A 21,143-nucleotide genomic window follows, 5' to 3' on the forward strand; every position below is an offset into this window, starting at 1 on the left:
TCTAGAATAGGCCAATGAATAATTACTCGATAGATGGAGTAATTTTCTTGGAGTGAGAACGAAAGTTCCATTAAAATTGCATTATACACATCTATGTCTCCTTTGTTATTGCTCCATGGTGCTAGATTGTTAGCAGCCAACCGAAGCTAAGTAACATTAAGTGACGAAAATGGAAAACTTTTAATTCTGTGAATTAAAAAAAACCGTTTCGGTTTTCGGTTTTAATTTTAAAAAACCGGTTAAAACCGAAGAATTAAAAAACCGGAAAAAACCGGTGCTCCGGGATTGAAAAATCCGGTTTTCGGTTAAACCGGGCGGTTTTTGACATCCCTACCTTGTGGTGTAAATGCTATGAATCCTCCATGTGTGTAAACGATCTATTACTGTGATATTAATTTTTAAAACTGAAACTTGTGCCAAGCGACATAGTTCGATTATTCGAATTTGGCCCTTTAGCTGGAAAGGTTGGCCACCATGGACTGTAAACTCCCTTTTAAATTAGCAATTGAAACTTGAAGAATTATAGAGGGAAAGTAAGCGACATAATAGTAGTTTTTGCATTGCTGAATGAAAGGTTAAGTACCTACGCTACATAGACAGGAGAAACTTATAAACCATTCCTTGAATTCCTTGCAGAGAAACCAACACACAGGTGGAAGGCGCCCTCTTAGGTTATTTTCATCCCTGCAAGAGGCAACGCCAGACGGAGTCCGAGTTCACTGTACATGCTGGAAGCTAGCCGACTCGCACTGTCTCTAGCGGGGCTTCTTGGCGACGCCCCTGTGGTGTTTGCTTCCTTTTTGGAATTAATGGAATGGTCTATTGTCATGCACTTTTATTATTATTATTTTCAAGAAGTTTATGGAATTGACCGAAAAACGTGCTCGAAAAAGGCTGTTCAGCGCTAATGACATAAACTCTTTAAGCTTAGGGAGATCGCGTGTGTATTTTAATTAGGCTTTTGAAATTAGGCCAAAGGCGTACTTAGTTCGTGTAAAATGTCTACTTAATGGAAAAGGTCATGTAACGTAACATTATACCTTAAAAGAACGGCTTTTTTCTAAACATGAAGGGGAATTTTTAAAAAAGTAAATGAGCTCTTATTACAAAATAATTTGCATTTAATAAGTCATAAAAACTACTGTGCCACCCTTGGTTTAGGGGCGTCTGCTAGCCAGAACCTCTTACCCCTACTGGATTGGTTGAATTCTCAGAGGTTGAGATAGGTAAGGGTAAGGTAGGTTCGATTTAACAGACGCCACTAAACAAATGGTGGCGCATTTAGATGGACTGCAAAAAGTCTACCATCACCATAGAGTAATATAAAATGAGACCAAACATGAGTGCAGTGTACTACAAGTAAAACATTCATTATCACTCCATTAAAGTTATACTTCACTGGAACAGGAAAACACCATTAATATAGGAAGTAATACGAGATAAAAAAGTATTGAAGAGCCAAAAATAACTTTCAACCTAGTTTAGGAATTGTTTAATTCATTGAGTTTATAGTTGGACCGGACAGTCCCCAAAATACGGAACCACAATTAGTCAAAAGGCCTCTGTATGTTCTTTTCCGGGTCGAAGACACGCGAAAGGAGGCCTCTCGTTTTTGTTTACTTGCCATTTAACGAGATGCCTACTTTCAATATCTATGTATATTTTAAGTTGTCCAACGAATAGGGAAAGTGTGTGTTTGTGGCAATAGGTTCCCATGGCAACGCGACCGAACTTAACCTGTCCCCGTACATACATTGTCGATGAAAGAGTGGACGTGGTTGGTTCGCGCGCGTCATAGAGGTCTTTACACTCTCGCGCCGATGGTCGCGAGCCCCGTTAAGTACTTCAGGTAACAGGAAACGTTAACGCTGGCTTTGGGAAAGGTGAATTTCTGTGTCGTACAAGTGACGGGGGAAGATGAAGACTATCCAGCTAGTGAATTGAATGTTCACGGACCAGCCGTTAAAGGATGGCAGTCGCCAAGGTGAGTTCTTGTTTATACGATGAAGGGTATAGGAAATGGCTTATAAAAGCACATGTAATTATTCTCAGTGGTCATTTATGTTGTTAGAGAATAGTTCAAAGGGTCCACATTAGTATTTGTGGTTCGCATAGGTGCATGGTGACAGAAATGGAGTTGGTATAAGTCACCACCTGCAGATACGAGGTAGTTAGCAACTGAAGGGGCGGTCCCATATGCCCTCAAACTTTGTCCCAATTATATAGAATTGACAATACGCTAGGACCCATTTCGGCTAATAAATCTCCCTGTTGTATTCTGTGAGACCATGGATATGTATAAATTTACTTACCTTAGTATTTATAATTATCCATGGCGAGAGGCTGAGAGCAAGTCACCAGGCTTAGCGTTACGTGTAACTCTGACAAACGTCACTGCGCAATTAGCTTTTATAAACTTGTGACTAACTAATTAAATTTAACATATTGGTTAGAAAATTCTATTCCTAACCTTAACCAAAATATGCTTCAGTTATCGTTAAATCGCTTTCTTGCGATTCAAAGTAAATGGTTAGAATTGATTATACATTTGAGGTCCGTTCAGCTTTTATTCCCATATCGCACGCCTTTAAGGAAAGGGCTATCCTAGAGCATTTTTTTTATTCCTAACTTAAGATCATTTAATAGGCAATATTGATAACATGTATCCATTTGAAATTTTAAAGATTATACACTCAATTAAGTTAACTTAGGAAGATCTAGACAGGAGGAAAGGTCACCAGTTGGTATTAGCAAAAGTATATAATACTTCTCTTCGAGAGAAGTGTATCTACCACAAAGCGGGGTAATTGTAACATGATTCTTCCCGACATCAGAACATTTATTATAACAAGGTTACTAAACCAAATCACAAACGCGATAAATAGTTCCCTCATCATTTCTCTATTAGCACTATTTGCCAAGGTGCATGTGCTTGTGGATTTTTGACCCACGTCAAGACAATCAAGGTTTGTGCAGGGTTGATTGCTGAGGATTTAGTAAAAACCAAACAGTTATAGAATTCACCCCACGGTGCCATAGTTACCCATCTAAAGTTTGATGAGCAGGAGAGCATACAAAAGAAGTGAGCCTGGGAAGAATCATGTTACATAACTAACGTCATCCTTCTATTATCTCCTTCTGGTATTAGTCGTCCAACAGAATTTTATACCCCGACGTTGTCTGCTTCACAGTATATTGTAACTCTTAGGCTCTTATACATTAAGTTAACTACTAATATTTTCCTTAATACTGGTTTTAATTTAAAATAATAATTATTTTATATATTGTTGCTGGGAAAATAAAAATTAGGGTGTACTTTTCCTTTAAATCAATGTGCAATGCAGTTTACGTTATTGCTCGCTCGGGTAAGATCGTTAAAAAGGTTGTTATTTCCGAAATGGGGTCATTTAAATGGCTGCCTCAGTGCACGTGGCTTAAAGAAATGCATTGTTTTGTATCACGCCGCCATATAGGTATAGTTCTTTGGTGCATTCAGGGTTCTAATTAAAAAATCGAACATATAACTCGCTCCTAAACGTGTATCGCAGCGTTTGCTGGTTACACATTTTTGGTTAAATTTTCTCAACCACGGATAGTGAGTGTATAAGACATTTTAATAATTTATAGTTCAATTTTTCGCAGGTTTTGCCATTATCCCCAGGAAATTGTGTTTCAACTCGAAGCAAGGTGTCGGGTGTCCAAAATTCAGTTTCTGTCCCACCAATATTTAATAGGTAATTATGATTTTATTTATTGAGTTACTGTAGACTAGCTTTGGGAGGCAAAATTTCGACGCGATAAAAGCCCAATTTATCATTTTAAAGTCTAGCACATAAAGTGAGATCAAGAAGTTATATCTAGTATCTCAGAGAGAAGGTATAAATTCGCCAGATTTCCAGCTTTATCTCCAGTCCAAACGTAGTCCGGAGTCAATCCCCGTCTCTAAATTACAACCAGCATCTCATTGGTTCTTGAAAACTCACGTCAGCGCGACGACGCGAGTGACGAAAATTACAGTCATATTTTCCGACTGAGGAGAGGCGAAATAGCCCGGCGCCTCCTTTTACGTCCCCCCTTGTATTTTGAAAGGGGGAATGGGACTATGGCGCGCGAATACAAAGGCATCTTATACCTTCTCTCTGAGATACTGATATAACTTCTTGGTGAGATTGAATAAGGAGAGATGTTCTTTAGGCGATTTTGAGTAGAAAATGTTTGACGACATTTTTCCGACGGGCCAGTGTTTTCAAGTTAAGATATGAGTATTTTACGGATGACACCTTAAAGTTAATTAATAAACTGAAAGACAATGATTTCTAATTTCATTTAGGGGGTAATGCCTCGATTTACAATCGGTGTTAATAATTTGAAAAAATTGCAATAATTTGAAAAAATATATTCCTTTTAATCATACACGACCCGTATGAAATTTGTTTTACAAATAAAAAATCAACAAATAATACAAGGGTGTTTTTGCAAAGACCATCAAAAATTATGGGTAGTTTTCTTTGGGCGCTTTGGAGTCGAAAATGTTCTATAACATGATTTTGGTGTCCAGGTGACCGTTTTCAAATGAAGGTTGGAGTATTTTACGGACGACTCCTTAAATTTAGTTAAGAAACTGAAAGACAATGATTTCTAATTTAATTAAGGGGTCATCCGTCAAACACACCAATCATAACTCGAAAATGGTGCCTCGGACGGCAAAAGATCAGATGATTTTCGACTCGAAATCACAAGCCCCATAATTTTTGATGGTCTTTGCAAAAACACCCTTGTATGACTTAACTTGCAATATGTTAGAAATTAGCATTGAGGGACTTTCTATAAAATGCCTGGAATTCCTTCCCATAACTTTGCAATATCGGTACCCTTTAGTTTCTCGTGAAATTTTTTCATAAGTCGGTTATTTTGATCAGCGGTGAAATAATTCTTCCAATCACCAACGACTCCTTTACGAAAGAAGCCTCCATAATTTTCGTCATCAAATTGAAACTTTGCTGGTTCTTTCTTCATTTTGTTAAAGTCCGTGATTTTCAGAATCTGTATTTATCGTGCAATTGCGTTAATTAAGGATTATCGGTTTGTATCTAAAGCGATTATAAGTTTTTCAGAGTGATACTAGAGATGTGCATGTGTGTCGGTAATTTACCAAATACCGTCGTAAATTATCCGTAATTTTACATTAGTAAGTTAACGGTAAATTACCAAACTGTTTTCAGACGGTAAATGGAATGCGATATAAGCAAAGGTTCATAAATAAAAGTAAAAAGTATACTTCATTGAATCTTGCTCGCGCCGTGTAATATTAAAAATCCCCCCTTTACCTTCAGAATAGTGCCGACCCCCCTCTGTGTGTGATTACCTTCACCACCGTAGCACATCGAAAGCGTGTGAAAAGGCTCAATATTGTAGCTTCTGCCAGCTCTAGTTTGGATCACCACCACAGCATGGACGAACCAATACTGAAAGAACGAGGGCAGCCCATAGAGCCCCCTACTAAGCGACTGAACAACCAATGTTAAGCTTATTTCCCCCTTTTCAGCCCCAAAATGGAGGGGGGGTTATGAAAAATACCCTGTCAAATCCCGGAAAAAGCTATCGCCATCTAGACCACTGAGTCTTTATCGTTATACGATAAAGACTCCGTGTCTAGACAAAATAAGACTTAAGATGCTTCCCTCTTTAGAACGTTGATTCCCCCATAAGCCCCCTACTATCCGGTTTGCTACTATCTGCCGCTAGAAGGCGAATTAACAACTATTTTTCAACTTTCTCCCCCTACCATCCGTCCTTCAGTATTGGTTCGTCCATGACCACAGAGTACTATTTCTAGAAACCTTTAACCTTATAAAACTCTTCTTTGATTGGTTGGTTCGTGTAGGGGTTGAGAGGAGGAAGGTAGGGAACTATAAACGAGGTTTACTTTTTGTTTTCATCTATGAACTTTAGCTATAACTTAATGATTTTGACATCAATCAATATTGATGTCAAATAATAATTGTGTTCAACTTACTCTTTCAATATTGGCCTCATCTTTCACCAAATTCGCCGCGTTTCCTCCTAGAAATTCACCAAGTTTTACGACAGCGGCTGGCGTGTCCAGCTTCATGCTTTCATAGGTCATTAGCAGAAAATTGGGATCGTTAACGTGAGGCCAATACGACAGAATGTGATCGAAATAGTCATTGTTATCCAATTCCCCGGCCAGGAAGCATTCGAAAAAGTCGTCAAAGGTGCCATCGGCAAAATTGTAGTCTTGTACAAAACCCTTGGTGTGGTGATAGAAAGACACGCAACAATCCTTCGGGTTTCGAGAAGCGTAAATGTACTTTGCGTCGGGACTGTACTTGATGTAGTTGCAGGGAAGATGAGTCTTTAGTTGTCTGTATTTTCAAGGGAAAACATTACTAAAACAGAGTACCCCAAAATTACGATCTTCAAGGGTGGAGAAAAACTATACCTAACGTCCTAATCGGACATAACTTAACCATAAGTTCATTATATATAAACAGGGATAGATTTAATTTTAGAAGTAGGAATGGAGAACGGTTTGTATTTACTTCAGTCCGACTCATAGCCCAATGTAGAGCCCTTCCCTCTAACACGTAACGAAAAGTTTAAATTATCTTATTGGCTCACTTAAACTACGTTTTTGACCCCCGGCGAAAAATACGTAATTCCTTTTTACCTCTGTCGCTATGACCCGCCTCTTCTTTCATACTCCCCCGTCCCGTGGAACTTGGAAGGGGGTCCGGGACTTTGACTCGCGCCCACATTATTCTGTTCTCCATTCCCATTTCTAAAATTAAACCTATCCCTGTTATCAGAAGTGGTATGAGACTAGAAGTGAAGGGCTCTAGCATTGATAGTAGATCCTGGCACTAGTGAACAAATTTGAGGATTTTATGCCGCTTCCATCGCGGAGAGAAAAAAATTGGTCGAGTTCCAAAAACATTTCTTACCCCCTTCCCCTCAACCTAAAGCGGCGAAACACGGACCCTGCTCCTTGAATCTAGTTCGGCCGTCTACCACCGCGAGCGTCTCACGTTTTGGAGGGGAAATTTCAGAAACCGCCACTAGAGGGCCAACCGTTTATGTTTTATCAAGTCTTTTCACTAATGCCGAGTGAAGAATTTGGTTAGCTCAATACTTCTAGTATCATACCACTTCTGCTGTTATTAATAAATAAGTTAATTTCCAAATACGAAGAAATTTAACTATTTCTTTGATAATTTTTGTGACCCCGACCCCGATTTGTATTAATTCTTGATTTACCTGGGTGGTGGGAACCTCTCGATATCCTTCCCTTCGAATTCCATGAACGGTATTTCAGTGTGAAGCTGCTTGCCATCGGATATTTCTTGTAAATTATGGGTTAACAGATAGGTGATATGCATGATCCAAGTATTTCCGCATTTTGGGTATCCGACAAAGAATAAATCACCGGGATTGGGCTCGTAATCTAACGTGTAACGGTAACTAGATTCCGGAAATAGAACCGGTAATCGTATGTCATCGTACACGGCGTAGGTAGGCTTTTTACCAGTTGACATGACTTTGACCTAGAAATTAGTGACGAAATGTCATGAATATAAGAGCAGTGCTTCTATATAATTTTCACTAAAGAATTGATAAGCCTGACGTAGATATTTTGATAGTTTTGACGAACAAATACGCCCTTGCATTTGAGCTGTTCTGGCTGTACTAAAGAAATACATTGATTTCTTCTGCTTTAACAGACTGTCATTTTCTGGGCCTTTCTGATTGAATTAAAGGGGAACACGTGTAAAAAGCGTCACCCTTGAGGTCATGCATAATGTATTTGAACTTAAAAACCACGTGATATTGACTTAGCTATCGAGCTGTGCCGAGATTCCCGCTACCTATGACCGTCGAACCCGAATGTAAACAAGCGTTCTCTTTGCGTTGAGTGAATTAATTGACCTAGAGTCGAATGTTGTCCTATAGAGAACTTTCATTCGGGGGAAAAGCTAAGATTCGCGAAATTAACGTATTTCTGTTGAACTTAATAAAGCATTTATAAAAAGGTGAAACTATCAACGTGTGTTTGACCATCTTGTTGGAAAATATTATTGCAAAACTCTTTAAACCCGAGAATTTTGTACTGGAATAGAAGGTTGGTAAGTTCGATAAAAATTACGACCAAACGTGTTCCCCCTCAATTTCCGGTTTGGAGCCAGCCAATACAAAAATCAAACCAATCAAAGGCAGCCGGAAACGAAGAGAGAACCATACAGCGCGCAATATCCGTGCAATGTACATATCCTTCTATTACAGTACTGTTTTCTTTGAGACCAAGGACAACGTTATGAATTTCCGTTATAGCGGAAGTTGAAAGGAATATTATTACATACACTTATTAAATTACATCCTTTTAATTAAAAGAAAAAACGAGAACGAAACCCAATAATTAATAATTGAAATATTTTACCAAGCAGTTGGTTGATGAAATCCAATATACTGTAGTCTGTTACGACGAATGCGAATACGATAACCTATTTGTGGCGTAAACGCCTACTCCTTTTATCGAAAGCTCGAGTGATATTAGTTTACTCAGTTCCCAAAACTTATACATTTATTTTTGGCAAGTATCCAAGCCGCTGTTAAAGGCCTCTACAATTACAAACTCTTTCGAAATAATTTTAACAATGAAGATAAAACTTAATTGTATCTTACAATGTTTTGCCAGAATTGATATACATTTCCGTAAACACAAATAATGATTTTACGCCTTGAATATTTAATTCTAATGTCAAGCTAGGTGTCTTTATTTGGTTGTTTACAAAATTGTTTTACAAATGAGTTAACAGTGCCTACGTTATAATACAAGGCCTGTTTGTCTGGTAATTTACCAAATACCGCCGAAATTACCGATTTATATCATATCGTAATTGTACAATGGTAATTTTCCGTGCCTACGTAATAGAGTGCTGTCAGTTGTGACGTCAGATCCAAGGTTAAACGTCACGAGTCTGCATTTAGCAATGGGCGGCCATGACAGTTACCGTTTTTTCTTTATGGGAAAACAGCATGGGTGACGTCACACCGGCGCTTCTGACAGCACTCTATAGTGAAAAGCCTGTGCACTCGGTGTCGGTAATTACCGATTTGTATCATACCGTAATTTTACAATGGTAATTTAACTTTAAATTCCCGTTCTAAATTACCAAAAGGTTTCCAAATTTTGGCACTCAGAGTCGAACCAAGTGTACTAGACTGCCAGAGACTAAAACTTATCCCATTTTACTTCGGTGTCCAGTTTTACCATAATTTCCCATTCGTTAGCGCTGTTTAGAACAGTTAATCTAGGTATAAAGCGCTGACAATTCAACGTGGTTTAATAGGCTATATACAACTGAAAAAATAAATTACCCTAAATTACCGAAATGGCGTTTTTTATTTTGCTGGAAACGGAAACCCGACTAGACCAAGGAAGGGTCTATAATTCTGTTCCGGTTTGGAAATTGGATTAGTAACTTTCAAATATAGATGGCGCAGTAGCCTCTATAATATTGTCTCGCTTAAACAATGCCAATGCTATAAGCCTCTATGACAGACCGATACTTATGCAAATAGAATTATGATTTAAATTTTAAAAGCGCACTACCCTACAACGGCAAAAATTAGTTCAAAATGAGTACTAACAAATTACCATCACTAATTCTTCAGGCAATATATTTTGTTTTGTTGGACGTTGGTCATCAAGACGTTTTTTAGTCCATTAAACGAAGAGTATTTTATTTAAAATATAAAATAAGTGAAGTAAGTCGTCTTTCTCCTTGTCACGACGCGGAAGTCCCTACTCTAAAATTGCGTGACTTGAAAGTACAGGTATACATATTTATTTCAACTACCACTTTTAATTACAGGTGTATAGTAAAAACTGCTCCTACCTTGAAAACAATCATCGCGTGTTGTATGAGACGAAATTTCAATTAGTTTTCCATATACAATGTTTAAATCAAGTTGACTTGAAACACGCTTGATAGAATAGGGAAAGCTTAAGCGTACGAATACGTATTTGTAAAATCTCATAGGAAAGAAAGTAGTTTTGATCAGCCGCGTCTGAAAACGACTGTTTGTTATCTTTGCAAAATAATTTCATTATTAAAAACTGAACTTGAACTATTAAAAAAGTGTGCTGTTGTTGTCGGTTGAAATTTTATAATGATGTGGCATCCATGGTAAAAATTTCTGTTTTATATCAACTGAACGCTTTTTGCTTATCTTAATGTATTATCATATCGTTATGGCGTAGTGTCTACATCACGGTATGATTGAGGGGAACTTTTCGTCAAGTTAAGGTGGCACTCTAGGTAAAATTATACTTGGCATATGGTTAATTTTTTAGTTTACGGGTATTTAACCTTATAGTTTGTTTGTGTTTCTGAAAGAAATTAATTATTAAGTGGAAGGAACAGGGTTCGTTAATGGAATCTGTAAGCCTATACAGGGTGTTTTTGCAAAGTCCATGACAAATTATGGGGCGTGTTCTTTTGGGCGGTTTTGAGTCGAAAATTTTCTATGACATTTTGCATTAAGGGACACGTTTTCGGGTTATGATTGGAGTGTTTGACACGGATGAGCCCTTAAATTAATGTTAAATTAAGAAACTGAAAGACAGTGCTAATTAAATTTAAGGGGTCATCCGTAAAATACTCCAATGTTAACTTGAAAAATAGTGACAAGGACTGCAAAGTGTCATAGAACAGTTTCGACTCAAAATCACTAAAAGAACATCCCTTGATTTTTGATATACTAAACACTCTGTATAATTGAGGTTGGGGGAGACCAGTGCGCTAGTGTAGGAAGGAGTTATACTAGTTTATGTAGAGATAAACAAAGTCAAACCATGACACCGAAAAATTCTTTTGTTTTTGTTAAAGGGGTATCTCTATTTATTAATGACCCCTCTAATTTGTTTTGGTAATTTTTCATTAGCAACCAAAATTGAACTGTACACCGGAGACGTTCCGAAAGGTGTTTTGGGAGCTGCGAGAAATATTCAGTGGCTTAGGCTTGGGTAAGTTAATTCACTTCTGAACACTACTTAATGAATCTTAATTTGATAGTTACTAAATCTTTTGTCATAAATAAAATCTAGGATTTTTTATCATACATATATTTTAGGGACATAAATTTATGCTAAAATTTTGTATATATTTAATCAGGGATAGATTTAATTTTAGAAGCAGGAATGGAGAACAGAGTAATCAGGGCGCGCGTCAAAGTCCCGAAAGGGGGGGGGTATGAAAGAAGAGGCGGTAATAGCGACAGAGGTAAAAAGGGATTACGTATTTTTAGCCGTCCCCGTCAGCAACCTCATCAAAACGTAGCTTAAGTGAGCCAATAAGATAATTTAAACTTTTCGTTACGTGTTGGAGGGAGGGGCTCTATATTGGGCTATGAGTCGGACTGGAGTAAATACTAACCGTTCTCCATTCCTGCTTCTAAAATTACATATATCCCTGATTTAATATTACTCGCGATTCTTGTTCTTGATTATGCAAATTACCAAAATAGCGAAGTTATTCTATCGGATAATACCACAACAGACTATAAAGCTCGAGAGTTGAAATCAATTTTAACGGACGCTATAGGCTCGTTTCTAAGGATGGTGCTTCATCAAAGCTATATTAACAGGCTCAATTTATGCAACCAAGTAAAGTTTTAAACTCACTTTGAACTTTGGTAAACGTTTTAAACCATTTTACGGCTCATTAAGGTTGGTATCGTGGCCATCAACGTAATTGGTCTTAAATCCACTGGCCCTGACGACTCTGACGTAAGATACGCTCAATTTAACTATATTTGACTAAATAGCTAACACGCTATTTGATATTTATACGTGTAACAATACCTTATTCGTTTTTAACGCAGCTGGAAGTTCGATCTTGGAGGTAAAGTTATTCATAGATTAAGTGAGGGGCCAACCACCCAGAGTAATCCGTGTACACTCTGTACCTATTACTGTTACTAAAGGAATTAGGAGTAATCGTTAAAATCCCTGCCCTTGACAATGTTAAAATGATTGCTTGTATAGGGAACAAGAGAGTGATTAGCCCCTCTATAAGTTCATAAGGTATGTTCCATAAGTTTGTCACTGGTTACAAACTGGAGCTTGTCATGAAGTGACGTAGGTCATAGATTCTCGTAAAGCAAAGCCTTTTGAGGCACTGTCAAAGGCTTGGTACAGGCTAAATAGGAAGATGGACTGCAAAACTGCGTGTAGTCTATTCTCACTTGTCGTTCTCGAACTAGCATTACGAAGTATGGGTAGTGTCATACTTATGGAACATATCTGATTTAAGAAACTAACTGGAAAAACGTGTACGACAAAGTGTAGTGCCCTATACGTTCGTGACTTTTAAATTGCTATAAGTTTAAACAGATCTTGTACGCGTCGAAAAGCATGTGTAATTTTCATTGGTGCAACCTTTTCATGGACGAAAAGCTCGCTTAATTTTTCTCAAGACTTTCTTTTAAACCAAAACCCTTCTGTATTTTTATACCCGGAAAATTATTCATTGCTTATTGATCGAAATTTTCTTATTTGTCATTCCTCGCGTGTATGTCAGGAAAGAGAAGCCATCAGTCTTCGACGACATCGCCTTCGAAATGTACTTGGACAAAGAAGTCAGGTTATTGATCCGAAAGTTAGAAGAAAAGAAGAACCAAGCTATTTCTGGTAATGATAGTAATCGTTTGTTTGCTTACACTTATGGGACAACTACTTTGGGAGGAAACGCGTCAACCATTATTGTTATTGAAAACGATTGAACCACGCACTGTCTCTAATACCACGTGTCCTATTATCAGAAGCGAATAGACTTTATGTCGGAAGTTTTTAGCTCAAGGCACATGCTTGAATCAAATCTCTCTCCGTGAATTTATTAGTAAACACCGGTCAGCGCCCTCGCGGAAAAAGAACGTTACTTATAGAGTGTTGTCAGTTGTGACGTCAGATCCAAGGTTAAACGTCACGAGTCTGCCTTTAGCAATGGGCGGCCATGACAGTTACCGTTTTATCTTTATGGGAAAACAGCATGGGTGACGTCACACCGGCGCTTCTGACAGCACTCTATCTGTAGTCCACACTAGGAGGAAAGAGGTGAGGTGGAGTAAAAATATCTGTGAGCCATGCGAGGCAATGAAAGTCACCCAGACTACCTTGCGCACTCCCCTACCTTTGATTGTTCTCTCCATTTAAAAATAGAAGATAGTTCTAATGAATTGGCTTCTTGTTTAAGACACAAGGGGCATTGTTGGCATTATCGTACCGTACAACCCTACCACAACGCCGAGGAGGCTGGGATAACTTCGTTGCCCTTGGTGGTGGGGATTTAGACGCTTCGATATAGTTATGAAGATTAAACTCCATCTTCCCTCTCTCCTCCAAGGTCCACGAAGAGTTTAAAAAGGTTTTTTTCAACTGTGCACTGACATTGAGAAATCCTCGGATAGCTCCCATGTTGAGTTGAATACTCTATAGGGTCTAATAGGTAATTCTCGGGATAGGCAAAATATACACTGTCCCCTGTTTCAAAAAACTGTATATTGTCGTTCCCTGCTAATGTTACTAACGTTATTACTACCAACATGATCGCGAACGAAGCATGAGCTAAGTGAACGAGTTATGCGCTACGCTCTTTGTACCTTGCAGTTTTCCAGAATAGTATCCTACTTAGTGAGTTTCCCTGGTGACGTAGGAGTATCCTGTAGTTCAGATTTTATATTCGTTTATCATGAGTTTTATTATGCTTCATGGAGTAACTAAACGGCATGTCTTAATAAGCCTTTTCGATGCAAAAATGGGGGTTGGCAACCCTCAGTATCGGGACATGCAAGTAGGTTGATCCAAAACGCCTACAGACAGGCGCCGAAAAGCGGGATGGAAGTAACGTTACATCGAAGAGGCTTATTGCTTGAGTCGTTAACAATTGGTCATTGATATTCGGATCACGTTAGGCGATCTAAATACTTCCATCACGTCGCTTTGAGAGTAGTATGGAACAGCGATGAATTACTGGAGTAAAATACTTCCAAGTTAAATGTTATCAACTTCTTTTATATTTATAGAAGAAAATTTTGACTTAGCAACGCGAGTCAAAGACACCATGGTACAACTTCAAATGGTAAATATTATACCTCCAAGACAAGTAAGACATTGATTGATGAAACGTACATAATGTTCGATGAAGGTTGGAGAAAAGTTGGGAAAATTGGAGATTGACAAACAACTAGCTGTGGACGCCGAAAATTACGATAAAGCCAGATTGAAGAAGGAACAGATGGACAAACTAAGAGTACAATCTTATCAGAAACTTCACGTCGTTGAGTTACTGGGCATGCGCAAGGTAAGTGAACTTGTAATACGTACCTTTTTTTCCTCAATTAATAAAATTATTTTAAATGTTTCTGGAAGGATTTTACACCTAAACTAGGTTCCCCAATAACAGGTAATGAACAATCAATTTAATCACGTACTTTCGATATTTTTAATTGGAAATAAAGTTGAATTTAATCACTCTAGAGCTATCTAAACCACGGCGACTCTCAACGCCACCTCCCAAGAAGGCATCACCATTGGCTCCGGTTCCAATAAAGTCACCGACGCCACCGATTTCCAGAAAGACTCAACAGGAAAAGAAGACCGCCTACGAAAATTACGACGATATGGTCATACCCACCTTAAGAAAGTATGCTTAAAGTTACCTAAATATCTTAAAATTAAATACAGCGAACTGAAGTTTAAACATGTCTTATTATTAATTATAGAAAGAGTTCTCCGCGAGATTTATCCAATCACGTGCCAGTACCGATTCCAGTCATTCCATCCAATCACGTGCCAGTACCTATTCCCGCCATTTCATCCACGAAACCAGTTAGCTCAAATTCGATCAATCGCAACATCAACAAATCTTCCATCAACAAGCCAGTTGCTTTACCTCAAACACCAAGTCAACCCGCTAATAATAAGAAATTGCCTGATATTGCTTCCATACCGGAATTGTCCAAACTAGTCTTCGGTCTTCCATTAGTAAGTTATTAAAATAATTATCAATAGTAGGCCCATCAATAAAAATTCTGTTCAAGAGAAGTGTACCACCAAGCGGGGTAATTGTATCATGATTCTTCCCTACATCACTCCCAATATTTGGAGCAAGGTTACTAAACCGAATCACATACGCGATATATAGTTCCCTCATCATTGATCTATTAGCGCTTAACTATTTGTCAAGGCGCATGCGCATGTGGATTTTTGTCCCACGTCAAGACAATCAAGGTTTGTGGGTTGATTGCTGAGGATTTAGTACCAAACAGTTATAGAATTCATCCTAGCACGGTGCGATGCCCATCTGAAGTTTGATGGGCCTAATAGTGAACAAAAAGTGGGAGCCTGGGAAAAATCATGTTACATAACTAAAGTATTAAGAGGATACAGAGTGTTATCCTTCTTGGAGTATCCCCTTCTGATAAAAGTAACGTATTTCAATCTAGATTGAAAAGTTGCTGTCAAAAAGCTTCGCTCAACGCGAATTAGCCCTTCGAGGAGTTTTGCAATTCTTGAGTTCGTATCGAGAATCTCGAGCCAGATACAATCCCAGTCAAGTTCTTAGAGCCACAGACGCCGTGCTTCAAATAATGTTTAAAGATAAGGTTTTCTCGGTTTTTTCCGTGACAACAGAAATCGCGGACTATCTCTACACAAAATACCTACTGATCAACAGGTACTTGCACTTGTAACGCTGTTGCTTTCGTTAATTGCTTATATTTGATTAACCGTATGAATCTTCAGGGTTACTCGAGAAGAACTTGTTGAATCGGCTCATTCTGTTATCGAATGGATTCTCGCTAGAGTAGGGGATTCGGTAATTACTTTTAATTACAAACCTAATTACCTAGCACAACTTTCCTTTAATTAAACCATAATCGTTTTATTTTCTCAGAATCCTAGGATTAAACAGATCGCCATTAACAGTTTAATTATTTTAAGTTCAAATAGGATTATCCAGGTGAGTTGTTGTTTACTAGGGAGAAGGTATAAATTCGCCACATTTCTAGCTTTACCTCCAGTCCAAACGTAGGTCCGGAGTTAATCCCCGCCTCTAAATTACAACCAGCATCTCATTAGCTCTTGAAAACTCACGTCAGCGCGACTCGAATGACGAAAATTACGTGTTTTCCGACGAGGAGAGGCGAAATAGCCCGGCCTCCCTTTACATTCCCCCTTATATTTTGAAAGGGGGACTGGGACTATGGCGCGCGAATACTTAGGCATCTTATAATTTCTCCCTAGTAAACTAGATATCGCTTCTTGCTTATACTGTGTTGATTCAATTCATTGTAAAATAACCGTTTCCTCTACGCGCCACAGGACACGAACCTAATACCAATGTTGGTCTTGAAACCTTTCGATAGTCAAACTAACGCGAACGAGAGTGAAGGTAGATGTATTCTGGTCGAGAAACTACTTCATCGATTTCATGTCCAAAGCACACCGTACGTTATTTTGACGCTTATAATTACTAAACGCCTATTTTGAATTCAACCATGACATGTTCCATAAGTTTGACGCTTGTTACGTACTGAGAGCTAGTCTTGAAATGTCACAAATTAAATTGAAAAGCGACGCCTGGAGAGCTGTTCCAATAATTTAATATCGACTAGAGAGGTAGACGGCAAAACCGCGTAGTTCTCGAACTAGTTATCAGTATATGACGAGGAATACATATAGCTAATTGGAATCATTGTGGGAAGAGCTAGACTAAACATTATGTATGATCAGGGATAGATTTAATCTTTGAAGTAGGAATGGAGAACGGTTAGCCCAGTCTAGAGCCCCTCCCTCCAACACGTAACGAAAAGTAAAGCTTAAAGCAGGGATAGATGTAATTTTAGAAGCAGGAATGGAGAACGGTTAGTATTTACTTCAGTCCGACTCATAGCCCAGTATAGAGCCCCTCCCTCCAACACGTAACGAAAAGTTTAAATTATCTTATTGGCTCACTTAAACTACGTTATGATGACGTTGCTGACGGGGACGGCGAAAAATACGTAATTCCCTTTTACCTCTGTCGCTATGACCCGCCTCTTCTTTCATACTCCTCCGTCCCGTGGAAGGGGATCCGGGACTTTGATGCGTGCCTACATTCCTCTGTTCTCCATTCCTACTTCTAAAATTAAATCTATCCCTGGTATGATGAATTTTAACTCGCGAATAATCTATCTCCTTGCTCTTTGTACCTTGGGCACTCGTGTTGCTACCAACCTATGAAATCGCAATTAGAAAGACGCCATATCAGAATTATGAGGCTTGACGAAATACTCAAGCCCGGCCTACAAACCCTGCATATGGAAGATATGGGACACAATGATTCCAATTAGCTGTATGCATTCCTGGTATGACAGTAACATTACGAAGTTTAGGAAGTGTTACTATTGGAACATATCATACAAAAACTTGTGCTTGAACGTAAACAATTGTCTTTATTCAAATTTCAGTTGGCTTTCCACGAGTAGCGTCATGACCTTTTCGTTGCGGGCCCTCGAACATCATTCCTCACCAGTCCGGGAAGCGGCTGAAAGAATTATTCTCACCCTGTACATTCAAGTTGGAGACTCTATATTGCCTATGATACCAGAACCGGGAGGTAGACCGCCTTACGTTCATCTACTGCAAGAACTAGAAAGACTCGATGACCAGGTATAAACAATGTCAACTATAGGTGTTACAGAACTCATCTTAATTTTTTTGATAAATATTGATTGGAATTATGTTGTAACTTTTTAAATATTATAGGGTAAAGCATCGAGAGCTAGAACGTCTTCCGTAAGATCAACGTTATCGCTCAAGGAGAATAATTACTTTGACGATTTCGAGGAACACGACAAGTAAGTTTGAAGACTTTATCTTAGAAAGTTTGGTTGAAGTGGCTCTGGGTTTCTGGGCAGCCAGATCCAGTTCAACTTCAACATGATATTAGTAAAAGACAAAAGTACATAAATATAAAAACAAAAAGTACACTTCGTTGAAACTTGCTCACGCCGTGTAATATGAGAAGCCCTCTCTTATCCTAGAATAATGTCGACCCCCCTCTGCGTTTGATTACCTTCCCGACCGTGCCACAGAGATCAAGCCGTGAATAGGATCATAATGCTAGCTCTAGTACCAAAAATTAACGTTTGGAACGCCAGTATCATATACTACTTTCTACAAACCTATGACGTCAAGCTCTTCTCCGATTGGTTAGTTCGTGTAGGGGGTTGAGCGGAGGGAAGTTTGCATCTCAGTTTATGTGTCGTCTACAGCCAAAGACAGGGAATTGTTAATGAAATGTACTTTTTGTTTTTATTCTATATACTTTTGACATTAGCTAGTCATTCGCAAGAACGTGTACATAGCTTTAAGACTAGGTGTTATTACACCAGGGGGCGAGACTTCTTGGTGCTGCACCTTGTCCGCCAATTAGAATGGCCTAAAAAATAAATTACCAATAATTTATTTTTCCAAAAATTTGAATCCGTGATTCACCGGTTACTTATCGGTAAATTACCATTTATAAAAATTACGCTAATCTCACATCTCTGTAGCCTTAAGTATCCTAAGGGGCTTAGGCATCATGGGTGATAAAAATGTTCATTGTTGTGGACAAAACCATGTTCAACTTGTAATCTATTATGATTGTGATTGCTAACAAACTATCCCCAAGCAACGTTGCTATCGTTTACTTATGATACTTTTGTGTCTATATTCTTCTAGCTTTTGCATTTTCTGCAAGACGCGAAATCCAAACATCCTGGCAGAAGGTTTAGACATTCATTTTTGGAAGGATTGTCCCATGTTGAGCAAATGCAAGAATTGCAAGATGATAGTCGAAATATCAAACCTGACGGAACACTTACTAGGGGAGTGTGATTTGCGTCATACGATGAAACAGTGTCCGAGATGCATGGAAGCCGTACCATCCGCTCAACTAACGCAGCATTTCCGTTCGGGACAATGCCTTCGTAAGTAAATTTAGATTTTAAACAATTAAAACCAAGGAGATTAAATAACGAATTATTTTACTTGAAGCCGCTAAGCCAGAGTACGTGGCCAATCGGTGTCCGTTGTGTCATCGAGATATCCCACCTTGGGATGACGGCTGGAGACAGCATATTATGGAACGACCATTTTGTAACGCCAATCCTAGGAACCATCCAATTGGTAAATGACGTTTGTTATTGTAAGAAATTGACTGAAAAACTTGTACGAAAACATAGCACCAAGAAGGGATATCTAGTTTAAGAGGGAGAAGGTTTAAGATGCCTAAGTATTCGCGCGCCATAGTCCCAGTCCCCTTTCAATATACAAGGGGGGGCGTAAAAGGAGGCAGGGCTATTTCGCCTCTCCTCAATCGGAAAATACGCAACTTTCGTCATTCGCGTCGCGCTGACGTGAGTTTTTAAGAACCAATGAGATGCTGGTTGTAATTTATAGGTGGGGATTAACACTCCGGACCTACGTTTGGACTGGAGATAAAGCTAGAAATGTGGCGAATTTATACCTTCTCCCTAGTAAACTAGATATAGCTTCTTGTTAGCACTCTATGCTAGATTTATGATCTGTCAAGTTTGATCTGAGAAAAATTACCCTTAATTTACAATTTTGGTTACAAGTTAAAGGAAAACGCGGGTCACGTGATTCCTCTACAAGTTGACTTACCTTACGAACTCCAGTTTTCGCTTGGGGTTCGTATGGAAAGTCAACTTTTAGGGAAATCACGTGACCAGTAATTTGTTTTAAGCTTAAGTCATACAAGTTATTGTGAAATTCCGTCTTAACAAAATTGAAGTGGCGAACATCTAAGCTGATACACGTTTTTGGACAAATTGTGAATCTGAATCTATTTCTTACTTAATTAATTTAGCTGAAACGAAATCAAGAACTCGTACGGCAGTCGTGAGAAGAAACCAATGAATTTGTAAAAAGTGTAAATATAGATAAACATTTTTTATCGAAAATATTTTGTGTTGGTTTTGTCGACGCTAAGCCTATTTTCGCTCGATCTCATTGGTTTATAAGATATGTTGCATAAGTATGACACTACCTGTACTTCGTAATGTTATAGACTTACTGAGAGCTAGTTCGAGAACGACAAGTGAGTATTGACTACACTCGGATAATTTTGCAGTCCATCTTCCTATTTAGTCTGTTCTAAGCCCCTGACCACCCCTCATCAGAGAATATATGACCTAAGTCACTTCATGACAAGCTCTCAGTAACCTGTGACAAACTTATGGAACATATCTTATGAACTTATAGTTCTATTGATGTAAATTGGGCCTGTCAAAAAATCCAGTTAGAAACCTTCAAATTGAACGAGGGCTACATAGCTTGGGGAAATCAAACGATTACCTTTCAAAGTCGAATGGAAGACTTTCCCCACTTATATTTTCTTAAATTCAACCTAGCTATTTATTTTTATTTTTATTAATAAACTAGCTGTTACCCGCGGCGTGGCTCGCGTGTAATAAGAACTTCAATCAAAATGGTATAAAGAATGGGTAGATTTTACTGATGACTAATATTTTTGTAGCACCCTAGGAGCGAAGGCACTCGGCGTTGCCCGTCAGCCCGTCGGGACATTTTTTATTACTTTTCATGCGGACATTATTCCATAAAGAAGTGTTTTTAAATTTCTGGCCGCCATTTAAAAAGATGGCAACAAATCGAACTCAAAAGACCAATCAGCCCGTCTATAGGTTAAAGGAAACCAGTGTACTAAATATCTGCGAAATTGGTTGAAACGCTCGGACTTTGTTGCATAGAGAAGATTTTTTACATTTCTAGGCGCCATTTATTAAAATGGCGGCGGTTTGGAAAAGTCTGTTCTTAATACGTACCTACTACTTATGAGTAACGTTCCTGCAAATTTTCTGCCTTCTAGGGCAAGCGGTTTGGGCTGGGCGTTGATTATCAGTCAGGACTTTGATTTACATAGATATAGATGATTATTCAAATGTTATCAAAAGGTCTATTTTCAACTATAGGAGGACGTGTAATCAACTAAACACCACCCTCTCTTCATATTTAAGCTATATTCTTAGTTTTCCAAGTATATTACGCATCCTAA

General features: G+C 38.5%; 2 protein-coding genes across 2 annotated transcripts; one reads left to right on the top strand and one right to left on the bottom strand.

Annotated features, from left to right (window-relative positions):
* The first annotated feature begins 1,714 nt into the window (after positions 1–1,714).
* On the top strand, positions 1,715–20,031 carry LOC149710203 (centrosomal protein of 104 kDa). Its single transcript, XM_089860771.1, has 22 exons — positions 1,715–1,777; positions 1,884–1,984; positions 3,643–3,734; positions 10,966–11,047; positions 11,548–11,686; positions 11,750–11,809; positions 11,905–11,924; positions 12,603–12,712; positions 14,104–14,159; positions 14,226–14,381; positions 14,450–14,483; positions 14,558–14,723; positions 14,803–15,064; positions 15,526–15,755; positions 15,824–15,896; positions 15,975–16,040; positions 16,403–16,527; positions 17,530–17,731; positions 17,828–17,919; positions 18,788–19,035; positions 19,103–19,234; positions 19,938–20,031. The coding sequence occupies exons 1-22, from the start codon at positions 1,715–1,717 to the stop codon at positions 19,985–19,987; spliced, it is 2,559 nt and encodes an 852-aa protein (XP_089716897.1). The 3' UTR covers positions 19,988–20,031.
* Positions 4,391–8,551, bottom strand: LOC149710204 (sulfotransferase ssu-1-like). The gene is made up of 4 exons (XM_089860277.1): positions 8,456–8,551; positions 7,279–7,565; positions 6,017–6,386; positions 4,391–5,043 (listed from the first exon to the last, which is right to left on the bottom strand). The coding sequence occupies exons 2-4, from the start codon at positions 7,554–7,556 to the stop codon at positions 4,825–4,827; spliced, it is 867 nt and encodes a 288-aa protein (XP_089716403.1). The 5' UTR covers positions 7,557–7,565; positions 8,456–8,551; the 3' UTR covers positions 4,391–4,824.
* Positions 20,032–21,143: the final 1,112 nt, after the last annotated feature.

Source organism: Phalangium opilio, unplaced genomic scaffold (genome assembly GCF_054372755.1).
Source record: "Phalangium opilio isolate 3A_F unplaced genomic scaffold, DU_Popi_V2 ptg000011l_1, whole genome shotgun sequence".
In the NCBI taxonomy this organism is placed as follows: domain Eukaryota; kingdom Metazoa; phylum Arthropoda; class Arachnida; order Opiliones; family Phalangiidae; genus Phalangium; species Phalangium opilio.